Below are 19324 nucleotides of genomic sequence, written 5' to 3' on the forward strand. Positions count from 1 at the left end.
TACTCCCTAATGATATTTGTGGTGAGGAACAGAAGTGTATTTAGGATGCACAACCACAGCACTAGACATAAATATGATTTCGGTATAGACTGTGCAGGGTGCAGAGTAGAGTTTTATATTCTATTGCAAAAGTCAATAACAGTATCAGACAGGAAATTGAAAATCTCCAAATATTCAAAAACAAAGTAAAAGAATAACTTGTTAGCCACACTATCTACAAATCATTAGAATACATGAATTCAGGAATGTAAATGCCCCATAACTGTAATATTTGTAGCAGACAGATTTTGCTTTTACCAGTATATAGATAGCTGATTATGGCCTATGTATGGTTTCATAGTTTCTCTGAAGTATTGGGTAAAAACAGCAGCTTATTAGTATAGCAGAAGGAGCAGTGGCTTCTTTCAAAGTAGTTGCATTTGTCCTTCTAAATGTGTATTAAGTAACCTAGAAGCACTTTCTGTACTTATTGGTGTGAAGGATTTGCATCAGTCATAATATGTTATTAGTGTACTGTACAGAAGTAGCAGTAGTGTTTACTTCTTTTCTGTTAATGTATAACTTGATTCGTTCCACAGAACATTATATGTGAATGTAGGTATGTATGCATGTTACCTGTGACTTATCTCTTGTAACTCATGTTGCTTGCAGTTTGAAAGAGCTTTCCCATCTCTTCAGGAACACTACCTCCCATTTGTATTTACTTTTTTCTGTCTTATCCGTTGTTGAAGAAATTATTTAAAAATTACAGTGGTGAGAGAATCAATTGTGATATCCAAATTGCAAATCTGTCACCCTCTCCTAGTTGTTCCTTTAGTTTTGGCTGACATTAGTCCTCCTTCCACTGTCACAAATATTGTTAACATTCACTTGTTTTTCATTTTTAATAATTTCAGTTTTGTAAGATTTAATGTTACATTATTGTTTCTTACATTACTTAAAAACATTTTTAAAACATATTGTTCTTAAGTTTATGGTTTTTATTTCCAAATTTTGTTAGAGCCTTTTTTTTGTAGTTTTTATTAATTCTTCCATATTTATATCACGTGTTTCAGCAACATGCTAAGAAAACAAGATTTGCCTGGTGTTTACGTCATTCCATCTGCTCGGAGCTCACTCTGTAAGTATGAAAGATTTCTGATCGTTTTGTTGCTGTCTTAAATATCTTTTTCAGTGTCCATCTGTCAACTTTTTGTCTTGATCAAGTTGTTGATTGTAAACTTCCTAATTGTATTGACTGAATTCACAGAACTTTTCTAATGCAAACTGCATGTGTAAACATTACACTTCAAATGGATTGTATTGTATTGTATTGTATTTATTGGTCCTGTTGTCTACAAAGCAGCTTATGCGTTAGACATTGGACAAGTCAAGTTAGAAGTATACAACTGAAAGTCATTTCTAGGCATACTTATTTAAGGTTACAGCAATACACTTTATACATAAGTATTTATATAACACACTTCATAAATTTAAATATTCTTCAATGGAGTAAAAGCAGTGATGCTGTAAATATGACAGAGATTTTCCAAAGGTATTGACCCAGTAATAGCTTTTATGTTTCAGGCTTAACTCCCATGTGAAAAGTACCTTTTTGGCACAGAGCTGTGCTGACTTGGGTTATATGTAAGTTTCTGTTTTGTGTGGTAAAGCGGTCATGCATATCACAGTTTTTTTGCAGTCAGCGGTCCTTACCTATTACATTTATTTTAAAGAATAAAAGGGTTTCAGTAACATACATACATGGTATGGAGGAATACCAGATTTCTTAAACAGAGGTTTACAAGAATCTGTATTCTTGCACCCAAACGAGATTCAATGGTCATTTTTGTAGTTTAAAAGTGAAATTAGCTGTTCTACAGTTTCCCCAGAAGGTGACCCCCATATCTAAGACAAGAATGAAAGTAGACATGATATGCATTCATTACTGTTTTCTCACTATGCCATGATTTTACTGAGCAAAGAAGGTAACATATTCTGTTCAACTCTACATTGAAATATTCAAAATGCTTGTTCCATCTGACATTGCTCTGCAGCCACAGTCCTAAGAATTTGGTTTCAGTACTGTTACCATTAACATTTGAGTTTAGATCATTTACATACAGAAAGGTCTATTACTGATCCTTGGGGCACACCACTTTTAATTTGTTTATAGTCAGATAAGTGTTCAAGTGCAGTTTATAATTCAATATTTATGTGCTTGATGCTCGCTGTCTGCTTACGATTAGTCAGGAAGGAACTGATCCTGTTGTTGGACAGACCTCGAATACCATATCTTTCAAGCTTTGATAGCAGAATTTTATGATCTACCATGTCAAAAGCTTTTGATGAGTCAGTAAATACTTCTATTGATTCCTGTTTTTTGTCCACCAGGTTTAGGATGGAGTTGATGCACTCGTAAATAGCAGTTGTCGTTGACCTCTTATTTCTGAATCCATGTTGTTCATTATGTAGAATGTTGTTTTTATTTGTAAATTTCATAAGTTTGTCATACATAACTTTTTCTAGTCATTTACATTTCCTTTCTCACCTTTTTTATATACTGGGATAACTTTTGATGTTTTCAATGCATCCGGGAAAGTGCCTGCCTGTAGTGAGCAGTCACATAAGTGTTATACAATTGTAGTAAAAACAACATTCGAACAATTGTCATTCATCTGGTAACAAATGTTCAAGCAGTCGTTTTTTTATGATTTATTCAACCGTGAACATGTTTTCGAGCCACTGCAGACTCATCATCAGATGGAGGTGTTACAAGAACATTATGCTGTGGACCAAGTGTAGCTAGATTCAGTGCTGGTGCTGCTGGTGGAAATGATGGATATTTAGTAATTGGTTATGAAACATTTATGAACTCGGAAGTTGTTTTAGGTACTTACAGTTTTAGTACTTACTTACAGTGGGAGGAGAGAGATCAGCTTGGATTGAGCAGAAGAATTGCTTGAGGCAGGGAAGTGCCCTTTCACCATTACTCTTCATTGTAGTGATGGATGCTATAATGAGTACAGTAGCACAAGTAATTGGTGAAAGGAAGATGAAAGCTATGGTGTTTGCAGATGATCTGATGGTTTGGGGAATAAGGAGGAGGAAGTACAAGAGCAGTTGGATGTATGGGAATGAACAGTACAAGAATATAGGATGAAATTTAGTATAAGTAAGAGTGAGATGATTATCACAGCAAGAAAGAAGGAGAGAGGAACTACTGGATTAACAATTGGTGGGGAACAGTTGAGGAGAGTGGAGAGTTTCAAGTACCTAGGAAGCCTGATACAGTAAGATGGAAAAAATGACAGAGAAATAAATGGGTGGGGGAGAAAAGCAAAAGCATTTCAGAAGTGTGTCAGAAGCCTGATATGGAGCAAGGATGTACCCCAAATCAGTAAAAAGGTTATATACCGGTCATACTATGACCTGATCCTGACATTTGCATCAGAAACCTGGGTTATGAAAGGAAGAGAAGAGAGCAAAGTACAAGCTAGTGAGATGGAATTCTTGAGAAACAGTATTGGAGTGACAAAAATAGACAGGTTAAGAAATGAGAGGATAAGAATATTAATGAAGGTGGAACCATTACAGGAGGAGATAGAGAAATAAAGGCTGAGATCGTATGGGTATGTTAAGAGAATGGAGGAGAAGAGGATATGCAGGAGGATACACGAGATGAAACTGGAAGGAAAGAGACCAGGAGTTAGACCGAGAGACAGATGGCTGAATGGAGTAGAGGAATGCGTACAGAAGAAAGAAGAAGACTGGACCAAGGTGAAGACGGAGAGATGGCGGCAAGACAGAAGACGATGGAGAGGCCTATGTTCCATACAGACCCAGCCAGAGACTGGGAACTGTCCAAGATGATGATGATGATGATGATGATGATGATGATGATGATGATTGTGGTGGTGATGATGAGATACTTACAGTGCACTGCCTTGTGGCATCCACATCAGGTAGCTTCTTATAATGTGCATTATTGAGTTATGTACACAAATAAACACAGTATTTAGCTATACGTGGTTTTACACTGATCACAGAATGTAAACATTCGATATTTTTACAAAGAATATGGATATGACAGATACTACACTTTACTACATAATAGTCTTTGGCAAGAGATGCAAAAGTATATGTCTTATTAGTACAGAATTTACATTTCAGTAAATGTTTCTAGCTGCAGGAGTGTCTTTATATCAGAAAAAAATTAATTTTGGTGAACAATTTTATAAAAAGGTAAACAGCTAGAGTGGAATATTTAATACATTATTAAAGACATTTTTTATGTTACATAATATCATAGTCGTTACATGCCAAGAACAACAAGATTTATGCATGTGTTATGTAACTTACGAAATGTTTTTAATTATGTATTAAATGTTCCACTCTAGCTGTTTACCTTTTGTCTAATTGTTAACCCATATTAAAAAAAAATTTAGCCGATATAAAGACACTCCTGCAGCAAGAAACATTTACTGAAATGTAAAATCTGTACTAGTAATATTTATGCCATAGTATAATGCATCTCTTCCCAAAGACTATTATGTAGTAAAGTGTAGTATCTGTCATATCCATATTCTTTGTAAAAACATCAAATGTTTACATTCTGTGATCAGTGTAAAACCAAGTGTAGCTAAATACTGTGTTTATTTGTGTACATAGCTTAATAATCCACATTATAAGAAGCAATCTGACGTGGATACCACAAGGCAGTGCACTGTAAGTACCTAAAACATAAAAAAGCTTTCAGGTTTGTAAATGTTTCGTAACCAGTTACTAAAATTCCGTCATTTCCACCAGCAGTACCAGCACTGCATCTAGCTACACTTGGTCCACAACATAATGTTCTTGTAACACCTCCATCTGATGATGAGCCTGCAGTGGCTTGAAAAGATGTACATGGTTGAATAAATTGTAAAAAAGCGACTGGTTAGATATTTATTCCCAGATAAATGCCAATTTAAATCACAGTTGCAGTTCGTCATCCACAATGGATATACTGAAAAAACAGTTGTACATTTAAAAAAATGTATTGTAGTAAGAGCTTGTTGATTTTAGTGTACTGCTTTTGTATCTTACTGTGAGAAGACTATTACTAACACATTTTAATGCCTTCCAAATACCATTCTCTAACTTACAGCTTAATGAATACTTACAGTGTGGTTTGGGGTCCTGTTCGTCAGGCAGGGGATGTACCAGGGTGGAGTATTTAGATTCACATTACATCTTCCAGAGACCTTCCCAGATGGTGGTTTTCCTGTAAGTATAAAAAAAAATTTCATTGCTATTGACGCATCATTAGAGAAAGCTCTAAGAATTTTTATGAATTAACATATAACAAATCACTGGTGAAAAGTAAATCACATTGAAAAACAACTGTAATTCAAATCCAAAAATCAGTCATTGTGATAGGAAAGCCAGTGACCCTCTATATAAATTTACAATTTGTGATGGTGGAACAGTACATCAAGCGTTCTGGAATGTATAATGAAATGATGAAATGAGTAAATAGGGTTTCTAAAAGTAACCCTTTTTTATGCAAAAAGATCCGTGGTATTAACTGACACACTGAAATCTGCAAATAAATCTCATAATGTCACCTCTGCAGAATGAGGTTGTGTGTGTGTGTGTGTGTGTGTGTGTGTGTGAGAGAGAGAGAGAGAGAGAGAGAGAGAGAGAGAGAGAGAGAGAGATATGGACATCCCCCCCCCCCCTCCTAATTAAGTTTACAGATATTATGAATACAAATTACTGGATGGAAATTTCTTTTTTTAAATATATGTAACTGTCCTCTTGTTTACCATTTATCGGCTGTCCTCTCTGCCCTTGACAGTTGTCAGTTTTTGTAAATGACATATGTTGTTAGCATTTCATTACTCAGGGTGCCTTCTTATCCTGTCCTTTGAATCTTTTTCTTATAGATAAAGAAAGAAATGTACTATTAAAAGAAACAGCTCTACAACATCTTCAGTTTTTGTAAGTTGCAAGTATGTTTCTTACCTTATAAATAAATATAAAACTTTTTTATTTTAAATTCAGTGCAATAGTATTTGTAAAATGACTCTTAGTGTTCATTAAAAAATGACGATCATTCCACTTGGGACCTGTGGAATGGTACATTAGCTTATTTGTTTTAGTTTAAATATTTGTCATGTATTGTTGTTTTTCTGACATGTTCCACATCCTGGAGGACCTCCTCACTACGGATCAATTGGAATGAAAGTAAATCTAATCTAATCTAATCTAATTGTATTGTGTTGTCATGCAGTGAGGTGAAAGGTAATAATGATCATCGTTTTAAACTGACTGCCACAACTCATATGAATGTCATGGCAAGTAATTTTAAAGATTACCATATTTACCAGATTGTAAGGTGTGGATTTTTTCCCAAATTCGTCATTCAAACAATACAGGGTCATCATACTTCTGGAGATTGAACTACTGGTACTGAAGTTACCATTTTTATGGTGTGTAATTGATTAAGTAACATGCTACAATAATGGAACTACAAATCCATAGGTCTTGGTTTTGATTACTGATCAGTCCTAGGATTTTTTTTTTATCTGTCACATATCACTTCTTTTACCTCTGGCAATGTTTATTGGTGTGAAAACTGCTAAATAGTGCCGGACTCCATGTTAAACTGTAGATCCCACTATAACTGACTGACTGAGTTAGTTCAAAGGTCAGAGGAAGGAAGTAACATACCACCTGCAACAGGACCATGCCTAGTAAAGCTCTGTTGTGTTCCAAAAAAAATCTTTGGATTGATGACTTACTTAATCAGCTAGGTAAAGGTTTTATATACCATAGTAACACTTCTGCAAGTGTAGCAGAACAACACATTCTGAAGAGATGTTTAATGTGTTGTTTCATTGAAACTGCATGCTTTCATCTACATCTATATGATTACTCTGGCAGGGGGTTCATCAAACCACCTTTAAGCTATTTCTGTACCTTTCCACTCTGGAGCAGCGTATGAGAAAACCAAACACTTAAATCTTTCTGTGCAAGCTCTGATTTCTCTTATTTTAGTGTAATGATCATTTCTCTCTATGTAGATGGGCACCAACAAAATATTTTCATTCTCTGAGGAAAAAGTTGGTGATTGAAGTTTCATGAGAAGGTTGTGGTGCAGCAAAAAATACCTTTGTTTAAATGACTGCTACCCCAATTTGTGTATCATATCCATGGCACTGTCTCCCCTATTTCATGATCATACAAAACGAGCTGCCCTTCTTTGAACTTTTTCAGGATCCTCTGTCAATCCTATCTGATGCGGATCCCACACTGCACAGCAGTACTCAAGAAGAGGGCAGACAAGCATTGTGTAAACAGTCTCTTATATAAGTGTTCTGCCAATAAATTGCAGTTGTTGGTTTGCTTTCCCCACAACATTATCTATGTGATCATTCCAGTTTAAGTTATTTGTAATTGTAATACCTAAGTATTTAGTCAATTTTACAGCCTTTAGGTTTTTTGTGATTTATCGTGTAGCTGAAATTTAGCAGATTCTTTCTAGTGCTCATATGGATTACTTCACACTTTTCATTATTTAGAGTCAATTGCCACTTTTTGCACCATACAGATAGCTTGTCTAAATCATTTTGCATTCTATTTTGATCGTCTGGTGAAATTACATGATGGTAAATGACAGCATCACCTGCAAACAATCTAAGAGGACTGCTCAGATTGTCTTCTAAATCATTTACATAGATCGGGAACAACAGAGAGCCTATAACACTTCCTTGGGAATGCCAGATATTACTTTTGTTTTACTTGAGGACTTTCCATCAGTTATTATGAAATGTGACTTTTCTGACTGGAAAACATGAATCCAGTCAGACAAGCAAGTATCTTTTGTATCAGCATGCTCTGAAATGAACCTGTCTAGTATACAATGTGGGCTGGAAGCTTTGCCTTTCTTAAGTGTTTTAAGCTGCTTCACTACACAAGGATATCTACTCCTAAGTTACTCATGTTGTCAGCTGTTCTTGATTCGAATTCTGGAATATTTAAATTGCCTTCTTTTGTGATGAAATTTCAGAAAACTGTTCGTAACTCTGCTTTAGTGGTGCTGTCATCAGCATCACCACCATTGTTATCCCGCAGTGAAGGTATTGATTGCGTTTGCCACTGGTGTACTTTACATACAATCAGAATATCTTTGGCAATAGTGTTTTACCTGTTTTGTGTACCACGAGGGTTTAGTACCAGCTCTTATAAGTTTATTTGGTATATACCTTTCAAATGCCATCGATACTATTTCTCTGAATTCACCACACGTGGTCTACGCGTACGTAGATTGGAAGGAGTGGAGACTTTCTCTTAGGAAGGTGTCAAGCCAATTTTTATCTGCTTTTTTAAATGGATGTACTTTGCATTTATTTTTGGTGGGTTTGGATGTTAAGACATTCTGTCTAACTACAACAACCTTGTGGTCACTGATCCCTGTATCTGTCACGATGCTCCTTATTTGGTCAGGATTATTGATTGGCTAAGAGGTCAAGTATGTTTTTGCAACCATTTACACTTCAAGTGGGCTCCTGAATGAGTTGTTCAAAATAATTTTCTGAGAAGGCATTCAGTACAATTTTGGACCACATTTTATGGCTACCACCGACTTTAAACATGTATTTTTGCAACATTTAGATTGAAGTAATCATGAACTATAATTGTATGAGTGGGATATCTGTTTGAAATAACACTCAAGTTTTCTTTGAACTGTTCAGCAACTGTATCATTTGAGTCAGGGTCTCAGTAAAAGAAACCAATTATTAATTTTTCTGGTTGTCAAATATAACCTCTATCCTTACTAACTCAAAGGAGCTACATATTTCAGTCCCACTACATGGTAAACTATTTCTGATAGTGGTAAACACTCCACAACCAACTCTGTTTAATCCTTTCTGACACAGTTAGGTCATTTGTAAAAATTTCGGCTGAACGTATTTCTGGTTTAGCCAGCTTTCCAGACCTATAACAATTTTGAGATTCATTGCTTTTTATTACTGCCTGGAGCTCTGGTTCTTTTCCAACACAGTATAACTGTTTACAACTACAATATTGACTGTTCCTTTCTACCCTCTTCTGTGTTCATCCTGCACCCTGTGAAACTGAAGCCTTTTTGCCCTTTCCTGAAACCCTCTAACCTAAAAAGAACTTCCCGGACGCATTCACACAGCTCCTGCTACCCGTGTAGCTACTTCCTATATGTAGTGGATGCCTGACCTGTTCAGTGGAATGTGGAAACTCACCACCGCATGTCACAAGTTGAGGAATCTGCAATCTACATGGTTACAAAACTGCCTGAGCCTCTGATTCAGACCTTCCCGTCCACTCAGCTCTGTACCAAAGGACCACAGTCAGTTCTGTCAACAATACTACTGATGGTGGTCTCTGCTTCTCTGCTTTTAACTTTCAAGCAACACTAGCAGTCTTTACTATTTCGCAACACACATTGTAGGTACAAGCATGAGCCACCACCTGCAGTCATCTGCACCCTGTGCTCCTCATGGCATCCAGAAGCACCAGTTCCATGTTTGTCATGATTCCTTTCGGCATGCACACAGATTGCACATGGAATTCTTTCCCCTCCTTTGCAGCCATATCCCTAGGGGCTCCATTGCGCGCCTAATGTTGGAACACCCAACTACCAGTAATCCCACCCTCTGCGAATGCCCAGACCTTGCAGGTTGAGAGGATTCCTCTGGAACAGGATGAGTGACATCATCTGGCTCACAAATTCATCAGCCATAGGTGGCACCTGAAACCCGTTTGTCAGAAAAACCGGGGAGGCCCTCCCATCGGCCCCTCAGAAAGTCTTCACTGCAACTACACCTGGGAATGACCGCCCACTCGACCGTGGGTGAGGGATCAACCTCAATGGGGGCAGTACCCGGAGCGGCCACGGTAGTGGACCGATTGTGGGACACATAGGTCATGCTGGATGTCCCTAGCCCCATCCAGCCCCTCATGATGATGCTTATTGGCAACAGCGTGAAGCTGTATGACCGAAGCCAACATTGCCTGGAGTATGAGTGAAGGTAGATCAACTCGGTTCGCATCTGAACACAGCAGTCACAGTACCTATCCACACTAAAGACAGCCTGCCAAATATACAGACACACATTAAGTATAAAAGTTGTTGCTAAAGAACACAGACAAAATGTAAAGTAAGTCGCTTTTTTATGAGAAGCTGTGTGAAGTCACAGCACTCTCATGCACTGCTGCTAGGAGTGCTGTCACTCGACTTGGGGGTCTAACTGCCACAAGTGGCTCTTGAAACACAAAAACAAATGCTTGGCATGATGCAAACCGCAATACACAAGTATAAATTCGAAAACCTTCAGGTACGAATGATGTTAGCTTCGTAAGAAGTGAAGTCAGTATGGGCACTACCTGATTTGCTTCTGTCAGCCAATCACAAAACAGGACACACCATCTCATCAGCCAGTCATATCATAAAACATTACGCTTGCAGCAAAAATAAAATAAGAAAGGTTTTGTATTGTGGGTATTTTACTGGTTGCACACGTTATCTTGGTCTCTGGGTGTACATCACTTACTTTATACTAGCATAGAATATTTATGCTTGTTGCCAATCTTAACTCTGTAACAGCAACTAACTATTGTGAATAAAGTGTTGTTGTTAACACTGTTTAAAAAAAATAAGTGAAGAGGCTGTTAAACCATTACATGTTTGTTTGTTTTATACGCTGTAAGCTTGCTGCTCAGGGAGGAGGAAGTGGGGCTTGTCTCAGCAGACAGTGTGTAATGAGCCAATTGCAGTGTTCCACTCCCAGCATCCTCTGCCCAGGAGTCAAGTAAAAGTGTGCAACCAGTAAATCTGTCTTTCCAATTATGAGAATATAAGTAAACATGTTTCAATTTATTGAAATAAATCTTCTTTAGTGATCTGTAATGAAAGATATTTACAATGTGACTTGATTTATAGACTGAAAAATAGTTCGTTACAAAAGATGTTGATTTTACGTACAGTATTTTATGTCCAATGTTCATTCACATCAGGAAATGCCATCTGCTTGCATGCTTTCGAGGTATTCCTTCATTTGGCACTGTTGATTCCACCCTAATCCCACATGACATTGCAGAACTCTGAATTTCTTGATGTAAAACACAACACAATGCAGCACCACAAAGCAGTGTTGGCATAGACTAGAATCAACAGTGCTAATGGACTACCTGAAAAATATACAAGACAATGGATTATGTTTTATTTCAATAAAATGCTACCTACCTTTCAAAAGCTCATGTACAGTAGAATACTGCAGCACCATTTCCCCTTTCAATTATGGAACAAATGCAAGGATGGCTGACATAGTGTTTAGTGTGTCTGGGATTGTAAAACAGTTAAGATCCTTAGACGCCAGGAAGGCGTCTGGCCCAAACGGTATCCCCATAAGATTATATGTTGACTATGCTACAAATATAGCACCATTCTTATCCATCATCTATCAGAGATCATTGGAACAGTGGAAAGTTCCATGGGACTGGAAGAAGTCCCAGGTCATAGCAATCTATAAAAAGGGTAGAAAATTGGATGCACATAATTACCGGCCAATTTCACTGACATCAATTTGTTGTAGAACCGTGGAACATATTTTGTTTCCATACTCTGAGAAGCTCATCTGCAGAAACCAGCTCGGTTTTAGGAAACAGTGGTAATGCAAGACACAGCTGGCCCTCTTTGTGCATGATATACAACAGGCTCTAGATACCGGCTCCCAGGTTGATGCCATATTTCTCGAATTTTGAAAGGCGTTCGAGTCAGTTCCGCATTGTCGCTTGCTCCAAAAAGTGCATGCTTACGGTCTATCCGATGACATATGCAGTTGGATAGAAAGTTTTCTAACAGACAGAGAGCAGTATGTTCCCCTGAACGGGCTGACTTCAACAGAAACAAGTGTAACTTCAGGTGTGCCCCAGGGCAGCGTAATAGGTCCGCTGCTTTTTACAATTTACATAAATGGTCTGGTTGATCGTATTGACAGCTACATTAGACAGGTTGCGGATGATGATGTAGTCTACAGGAAAATAATATCACACGAAAGTTGTGAACAAATCAATGGGATTTGCAGAAAATAAATGTATGGTGTAATGACTGGCAGTTATGTCTCAATATTAGTAAGTGTAAACTACTGCGTATAACAGGATGAAAATACCCATTAATGTACGAGTAAAAAATAAATGCCCAGTCTTTGGAAGCAGTAACATCTGCGAAGTATCTGGGTGTGACTATTTGAAATGGTCTCAAATGGAATGGTCGGATTACACAAGTAACGGGCAAGGCAAAAACTAGATTGCAGTTTATTGGTAGAATCCTGAAGCGATGCAGTCCTTCAACAAAGGAAATTGCTTACAATACATTAGTTCATCCAGTATTAGAGTATTGTTCGTCTGTATAGGACCCTTACCAGTTGGGTCTGATTCAAGAGATTGAGAAGCTCCAAAGAAGAGCGGCAAGATTCATGACTGGTACATTTAGCCATCACGAGAGCATTACAAATCTCAAGGAAAGTTTGAAGTGGGACACACTTGCAGATAGATGATGCACTAAATGGAAGGGGCTGCTCACTAAATTCCGAAATCTGATCTTCACCGAGGATGTAGAGCATATATTATTACCACCAACTTTCAAATCGCTCAATGATCACCATTCGAAGATAAGAGAAATTAGAGCTAATACTGAGGCATTCAGACAATCGTTTTTTCCTCGCGTGACCCGCGAGTCGAGCAGGGGGGGGGGGGGGGGGGGGAATATGACTTTGGTGCAAGTTGTGCCCCCCGCCACTCACCGCTTTGTGGCTAGTGGAGTATATATGTAGATGTAGATGTTTGGTGAGAAAATACACTTTTTCTTGTAGTTGCAAAAACAGATTTGAAATGTCACTTATCACTTCCTTCACCTCTGGCAATGTTTATTGGTATAAAAAATGCTGAGTTGCACCATGGTTCGTAATCAACACTAAACTGTAGGTCCCCCTATAACTGGCTAAGTAAGTTATCAAAGGTTAGAGGAGGGCAGTGGCATACTACCCTCAACATGACTATGCCTAATAAGGCACTGTGATGTTCAAAACAACCTTTGGGTTGGTGACTGCTTTGTTTTTGATTTATGAAGCAGCTACGTGCAATATAATCACATAAATGAAGTTAATGTCGGAAACTAATATATAAACAGTATTGTAAAAAGCAGGTTGTGTTTAGGCAGGAACCTAATAGTATAGCTCATGAGTGGCAATGACATTTGCATTTTTGCTTGTCAAAAATATTTGGCTGTGTATTTCTGAATATGTCAGGATTTCCAACACTCACATGTGGAGCCCCTAAAGCTTCCACCACTCTACAGCACTGTTGAGTTTCACAGTAGGCAACGGTGTAATCCAAAGTTGGACAATTTCTGCCAATTCAGCTTAAAGGAGCTTAGAGAACACCGCTTTGGTGTAATTCAGTATGATAAGATTGTCAGTGTGCAGGAACTGTAAATTGTAGCAATCAATAATGATGCAAATTACATCCCCGATTCAGTTGAGAATCATGGATCTAAGAGTTTGCAGTTGCCAACTGGTTCATGCAGACAGTACCACACAAGTTTTAAGTTAATGATGATTCATGAAGGAGAGGCCACAAATAATTGCACAGCAAAAAGAACATTTGGAGTCACAGAAGTGAATGTTCATGGTTGGTGTCAGGTGAAGAACAAATTAAAGAAAAACAGTTCTACATATCAAACTTTCAGGTGACTAAAACAGGGAGAGTTTTACAATTAGTTGTAGGTTGTTAATACATTCAAGAAAAATGCAAATGACTTCCTGACTTCTTTAGAAATTATTTGTATGAAGGTACCGGAAATAAAAAATAATTTTACAGCTGCACGCACTGCAAAATTCAAAGCATGTACTTGCTAGTGCTTGAGTGTGATAAGAGGACAGGGCTTACATTGTGACACAGAACTGTGCTAGCTTGCTGACTTCCCAAGATATATGGTGGCAAACTACAAGCCTATCAATGTCGTATAAGTGTAATGCATAGGAGTATAGGACAATATGGAGCAGAAGTCGTAGCTCAGGTTTGCATCTCGACATCACAGCCAAACAGTAGGTGCTGGTCATCAGACCATGGGCCCCGAAATCAGACCACAAACCGTGGACAATTGTTGCAGTTGGCCGTCGCATGTGCTTGATCAGCAATCCTCAGCAGCAGCAAGACGTCTGTGACGTAATTCTGGGTCTCATAGCCCAGGGGCTAGTCTTTGAGAAGCCACTGACTTTTGTGTCAATAACATGTGCTGCCAATTACATCAGACCCCAGCCATTGTCCTGTTTCAGATGGTTCAGAGTGACACCAAAATGTTGCACCTTCCACAGTTGTCAGTGGATGGAGACAGTGTTTAACCACGGCCGTACCAGACCATTTGTGTGTTCAGCCAGTTGGACAGTGAGTGATGCCCAGTCTATGTTTCTCTGTGCCAGCACTGTAACTCTGCTGCCACTGGGCTGCAAAGGAGATATGTCTGCCTGCCTACCTGCCAAGCCTGGGCAGCCAACAGTTCTCCAGCCGCCACCTCCTCAGGGTCACTCACCATCGCCAAGGTCCATCCAGCAGTTCAGAATCAGATTTTGGGCAGTACTGTGACCTCCGACTATGCTGGCCGACATCATCCGCTGCCTGTTCTGTATGACAGCCTAACCACGTGTGATTTTTGCACCATTGCTGAGCCGGTGCACCATGTCACTGCTTCACTGTGTAAGCAGCGTACTTATCTGCACCTCCGGCCGTTAACTTGCTGGCCACTACAGTGCCAAATAATATGTGAAGAAGAAAATGGGATTAACCAACTGAACTAGCAGGACGGAATAATTAAAGACTTGCGTTCCTCACATGGTCTCGTGTCTGGTGCTATCCACATCCCCTATCTTTCGCAGAGAACCCAGCCCACACAGTAACTGAATATTTTTCCTTGTTTCATAATCAGTCTTAGAAAATGGCATGATTATTTGCCAGACCATAAGGGTAATGCTGATATGATGCCCCTTTATTTTGATGTCCCGTCAGATGTTACTGTCAATATGAATGGCATTAAAGGTGTACCTATAAGGAGTTCTGTCAGTGGAAAGGCCAACATAACAGTAATGCTGGGTACAGTAGCAGATGGAAGGAAGCTTTCCCTGTATGTGAATCTTCACAGGAAAATGATACTGAAAGAAAAATTACTTGCAGGTCTTATCTTAAGATGTCAAGAAAAGGGATGGATGACAAATGACCTGATGCTAGAGCTGTTGGAGGTTGTTTGGAACAGAATACCAGGCATTTTGCTTAATGGGAAGAAAATGCTGATGCTGGTCTCTTTTAGGCAATACCTTCCCCGGAAGTTAAGGAACTGATAGCAAAGAACGACACAGACATAATAATTCCTAGTGGCATGACCTCACAACTTCAAGTAATGGATGTTGTTGTAAATAAATCTTTTAAGGTTCACTTGCAACAGCTTTACAGTGAGTGGCTTCTTCAAAAAGACCATGGCCTCACACCAGGGGGGGGGGGGATTAAAGACAAAAGACACCTGCAGTATCCAGGCTAGGCCAGAGGTTCCTTACTCCCTAGGCAGAATCTCAAGTTAATCTATTATGAAGGGATTAAAAAAAGTGCTGTGTATCTAATGCAATGGATGGGTCAGAAGATGATGTGCTGTGGGAGGAGAGTCAAGAAGCAAGAAGGAATAAATGCTGAAGACTTACAAATGAAGATGAAGTGGTGATCATGACAGCAACAATGATGATGATGAAGACAATGATGATGATGTTGACAAAGGTTAAAAAGAGTGACACCATGCTGACTGTAAGCAACTAAGGAAATGAAAATAAATTTAAGGTAAACCATTTCTCTTTGTTTATTTTATTTCTTCTTGTATTATCAAAATGTAGACTATTAAAGTTCAGAGTAGGTATAATGGTAACTTTTTTGGGCGGGTACTTTATGTTCATAAAGAAGTTCATAGGTCTGATTAGTCAGATTATGTTAAAAACAAAATTTTCACAAGGAGCCTCTTAAAAAGAGGGGGTCTTCTTGTACATGGGTAAATATGGTAGTTAAGAACATTACTTAAAAATGCAAGGAAAGAAAGGGCAGGGTTTGACAGAAGAATAGAAATGAACATCCAGGGGGTATTGTTGAATGAGTTGTCCTCCAGTTGGAGACAAACTCCAGGACTTTGACCACAGCACAAGAAGCCAAATATGTCAACTATGCTTATATTGTCAGATTTCCAGATCAGCTGCAAAGTGTTGTTTGAGTGAGGACTCCTCTTTTACTACGTTTAGCAGGGAAGCGACATTGTCATTCACAAAAATGTGGAGTTCTACTATGAGAATCTCTCATAAAACGAAATCTTTATTGACAGCTAAATTTAAACATGGTGTGCTAACATAATTTCAGTCAGCAACAACAGCAGCAGACTCACTATGAGAATCTCTCATAAAACGAAATCTTTATTGACAGCTAAACTTAAACATGGTGTGCTAACATAATTTCAGTCAGCAACAACAGCAGCAGACTCACAATATTGAAGATCCCAGATGTACAACGTATACAGCACATTTCTTGAATTTGAACTAAGTCTCCATTGGATTGTTTGATTGTATTCAATACTGAAAGAATACTGTTAGATTAGTACTTCAGATTAAATTTTTAAAACACTTTTACGGCTTTTGTTGTTGCTTTTAACTTTTCCATTTCTACATTGTCATGTCTAAGTAGAAGACTGCCGTTGCTATTTACCATATTTATCTGATTATAATGTGAGTTTTTTCCCCCACAACTTGGTCTTCAGAAAATACAGGGTTGTAATACAGTCAAAGATTAAACTATTGCTGCTGAGGCCAACATTTGTATGTTATGTAATAGATTACCGCAACGGTCATCTTATGTTTATAGCCAAAGCTTTGGCAGCTGGTGTCACATGCAGGTTTATTTTAAAGAATTCAAGAGGGTTGGAAAAATTTTGTCATGCTGCCAAACACATGAATGCGTTCCAAATACCTTAGCTTTTTATGAACATTTACCATGTTTAAACTGCAGTTTGCCTGAATCTGTTTCTAGTTGTAACGGAATTGACTTTAAAATTGAATAATACTCAAGAGTAGTATACATTTCTGCAGGAGATTGTAAAAGTCCAGCTAGGGGTCTGCAGTGTACTTACATGTTTTGTGCAGCAATATTGTCAAACACTCGCCCCGTAGTACACTATGTGATCAAAAGTATCCAGACACCTGGCTGAAAATGACTTACAAGTTTGTGGCGCCCTCCATCGGTAATGCTGGAATTCAATATGGTGTTCGCCCACCCTTAGCCTTGATGACAGCTTCCACTCTCGCAGGCTTATGTTCAGTCAGGTGCTGGAAGGTTTCATGGGGAATGGGAGCCCATTCTTCACGGAGTGCTGCACTGAGGAGAGGTATCGATGTCGGTCAGTGAGCCCTGGCAAGAATTCGGCGTTCCAAAACATCCCAAAGGTATTCTATAGGATTCAGGTCTGGACTCTGTGCAGGCCAGTCCATTACAGGGATATTGTCATGTAACCACTCCACCACAGGCCGTGCGTTATGAATAGGTGCTCGATTGTGTTGAAAGATGTTATTGCCATCCCCAATTGCTCTTCAACAATGGGAAGCAAGAAGTTGCTTAAGACATCAATGCAGGCATGTGCTGTGATAGTGTCATGCAAAACAACAAGGGGTGCAAGCCTCCTCCATGAAAAACATGACCACACCATAACACCACCAACTCCAAATTTTACTGTTGGCACTACACACGCTGGTAGATGACATTCACTGGGTGTTCGTCGTACCCACACCCTGCCATCAGATCGCCACATTGTGTACTATAACTCATCACTCCACATAACGTTTTTCCGCTGTTCAATCGTCCAACATTTACATTCCTTACACCAAACGAGGCGTCATTTGGCATTTATCGGCATGATGTGTGGCTTATGAGCAGCCACTCGACCATGAAATCGAAGTTTTCTCACTTTCCGCCTAACTGTCGTAGTAATTCCTGTGGATCCTGCTGCAGTTTGGAATTCCCGTGTGATGGTCTGGATAGATGTCTGCCTAATACACATTACGACCCTCTTCAACTGTCAGTAGTCTGTCAGTCAACAGACGAGGTCGGCCTGTATGCTATTGTGCTGTACATGTCCCTTCATGTTTCCACTTCACTGTCACATTGAAAACTGTGGACCTAGGGATGTTTAGGAGTGTGGAAATCTCGCGTACAGATGTATGACACAAGTGACATCCAATCACCTGACCACGTTCAAAGTCGGTGAGTTCTACGGAGTGTCCCATTCTGCTCTCACACAATGTCTAATGACTACTGAGGTTGCTGATATGTAGTACCTGGCAGCAGGTGGCCGCACAATCCACCTAATATGAAAAATGTATGTTTTTGGGGATGTCCAGATACTTTTGATCATATAGTGTATGATGGAAACGAAAGGGAATGTTCAGCTGCTGGTTCTCTGCAACTAATGAGAGAACATGGGGTAGACAACATGTTTGGAAGCAAGAGACAAAGAAATTTTGTCACCAATTCATGTCAATATAAATGCAAAATTGACTATGTATTTGCAAAAAAACAAGAAACAGCCAAACATTTGTGACAACCAATGTTATAAATTTAATTGATGCTTGTATATGGAAATACATTGCCTATTTTCTCACCTCTCATTGGTTTGGCGAAATTATCATCCCAGATAATGATTCCGGTGATTGTGGTGAGATACTTTATATACGAGGGTATTTCGGAAAGTAAAGATACACCGTATGCCAGAGGAACAGAAGGGTTTTGGCGAGCTAGTTGGCATCACTGGTGTTAACCTTGAACCGTTAGCTTTCTCCTCGCGGTCGTTCGGCAGTTGAACGTTGCTTCTGCTTGGAGTAGGTCATGTTTAAAATGGCTGCGCCAATTCAGAATCCCGTCAAATGCGAAGTGCGCTCCGTCATACGTTTTCTTCATGCAAAATGTCAGCGACCAGTGGATATTCACAAAGAAATTGTTTCTGTTTATGGGAACATTATCAATCGACAAAATGTAATGAAATGGTGTCGTCATTTCTCTGAAGGTAGGACCGATTTTCATGACGAACAAAGAACAGGTCGGCCATCTGTGATCTCTGATGCCCTTCTTGGGAGAACGGAGGAAGCAATTCATGCGAATAGACATCTCACATTGAAAGAATTGCATCAGATCATACCGGATGTGTCAATGACAACACTTTATGACATTGTGACTGTCAAGTTAGGGTACAGGA

At 39.0% G+C, this 19324-nt stretch overlaps 1 protein-coding gene across 1 annotated transcript in view; it reads left to right on the plus strand.

Annotated features, from left to right (window-relative positions):
- Nucleotides 1–19324, plus strand: part of LOC126458553 (protein crossbronx homolog) — a 45931-nt gene that overhangs the window by 12059 nt on the left and 14548 nt on the right. The window contains exons 3-4 of the mRNA XM_050095674.1: nucleotides 1056–1120; nucleotides 5147–5247. Of these exons, the coding sequence (XP_049951631.1) occupies nucleotides 1056–1120; nucleotides 5147–5247 (166 nt within the window). The remainder of the gene's footprint in view (nucleotides 1–1055; nucleotides 1121–5146; nucleotides 5248–19324) is intronic.

Source organism: Schistocerca serialis, chromosome 2, assembly GCF_023864345.2.
Source record: "Schistocerca serialis cubense isolate TAMUIC-IGC-003099 chromosome 2, iqSchSeri2.2, whole genome shotgun sequence".
NCBI classification, from domain to species: Eukaryota; Metazoa; Arthropoda; class Insecta; order Orthoptera; family Acrididae; genus Schistocerca; species Schistocerca serialis.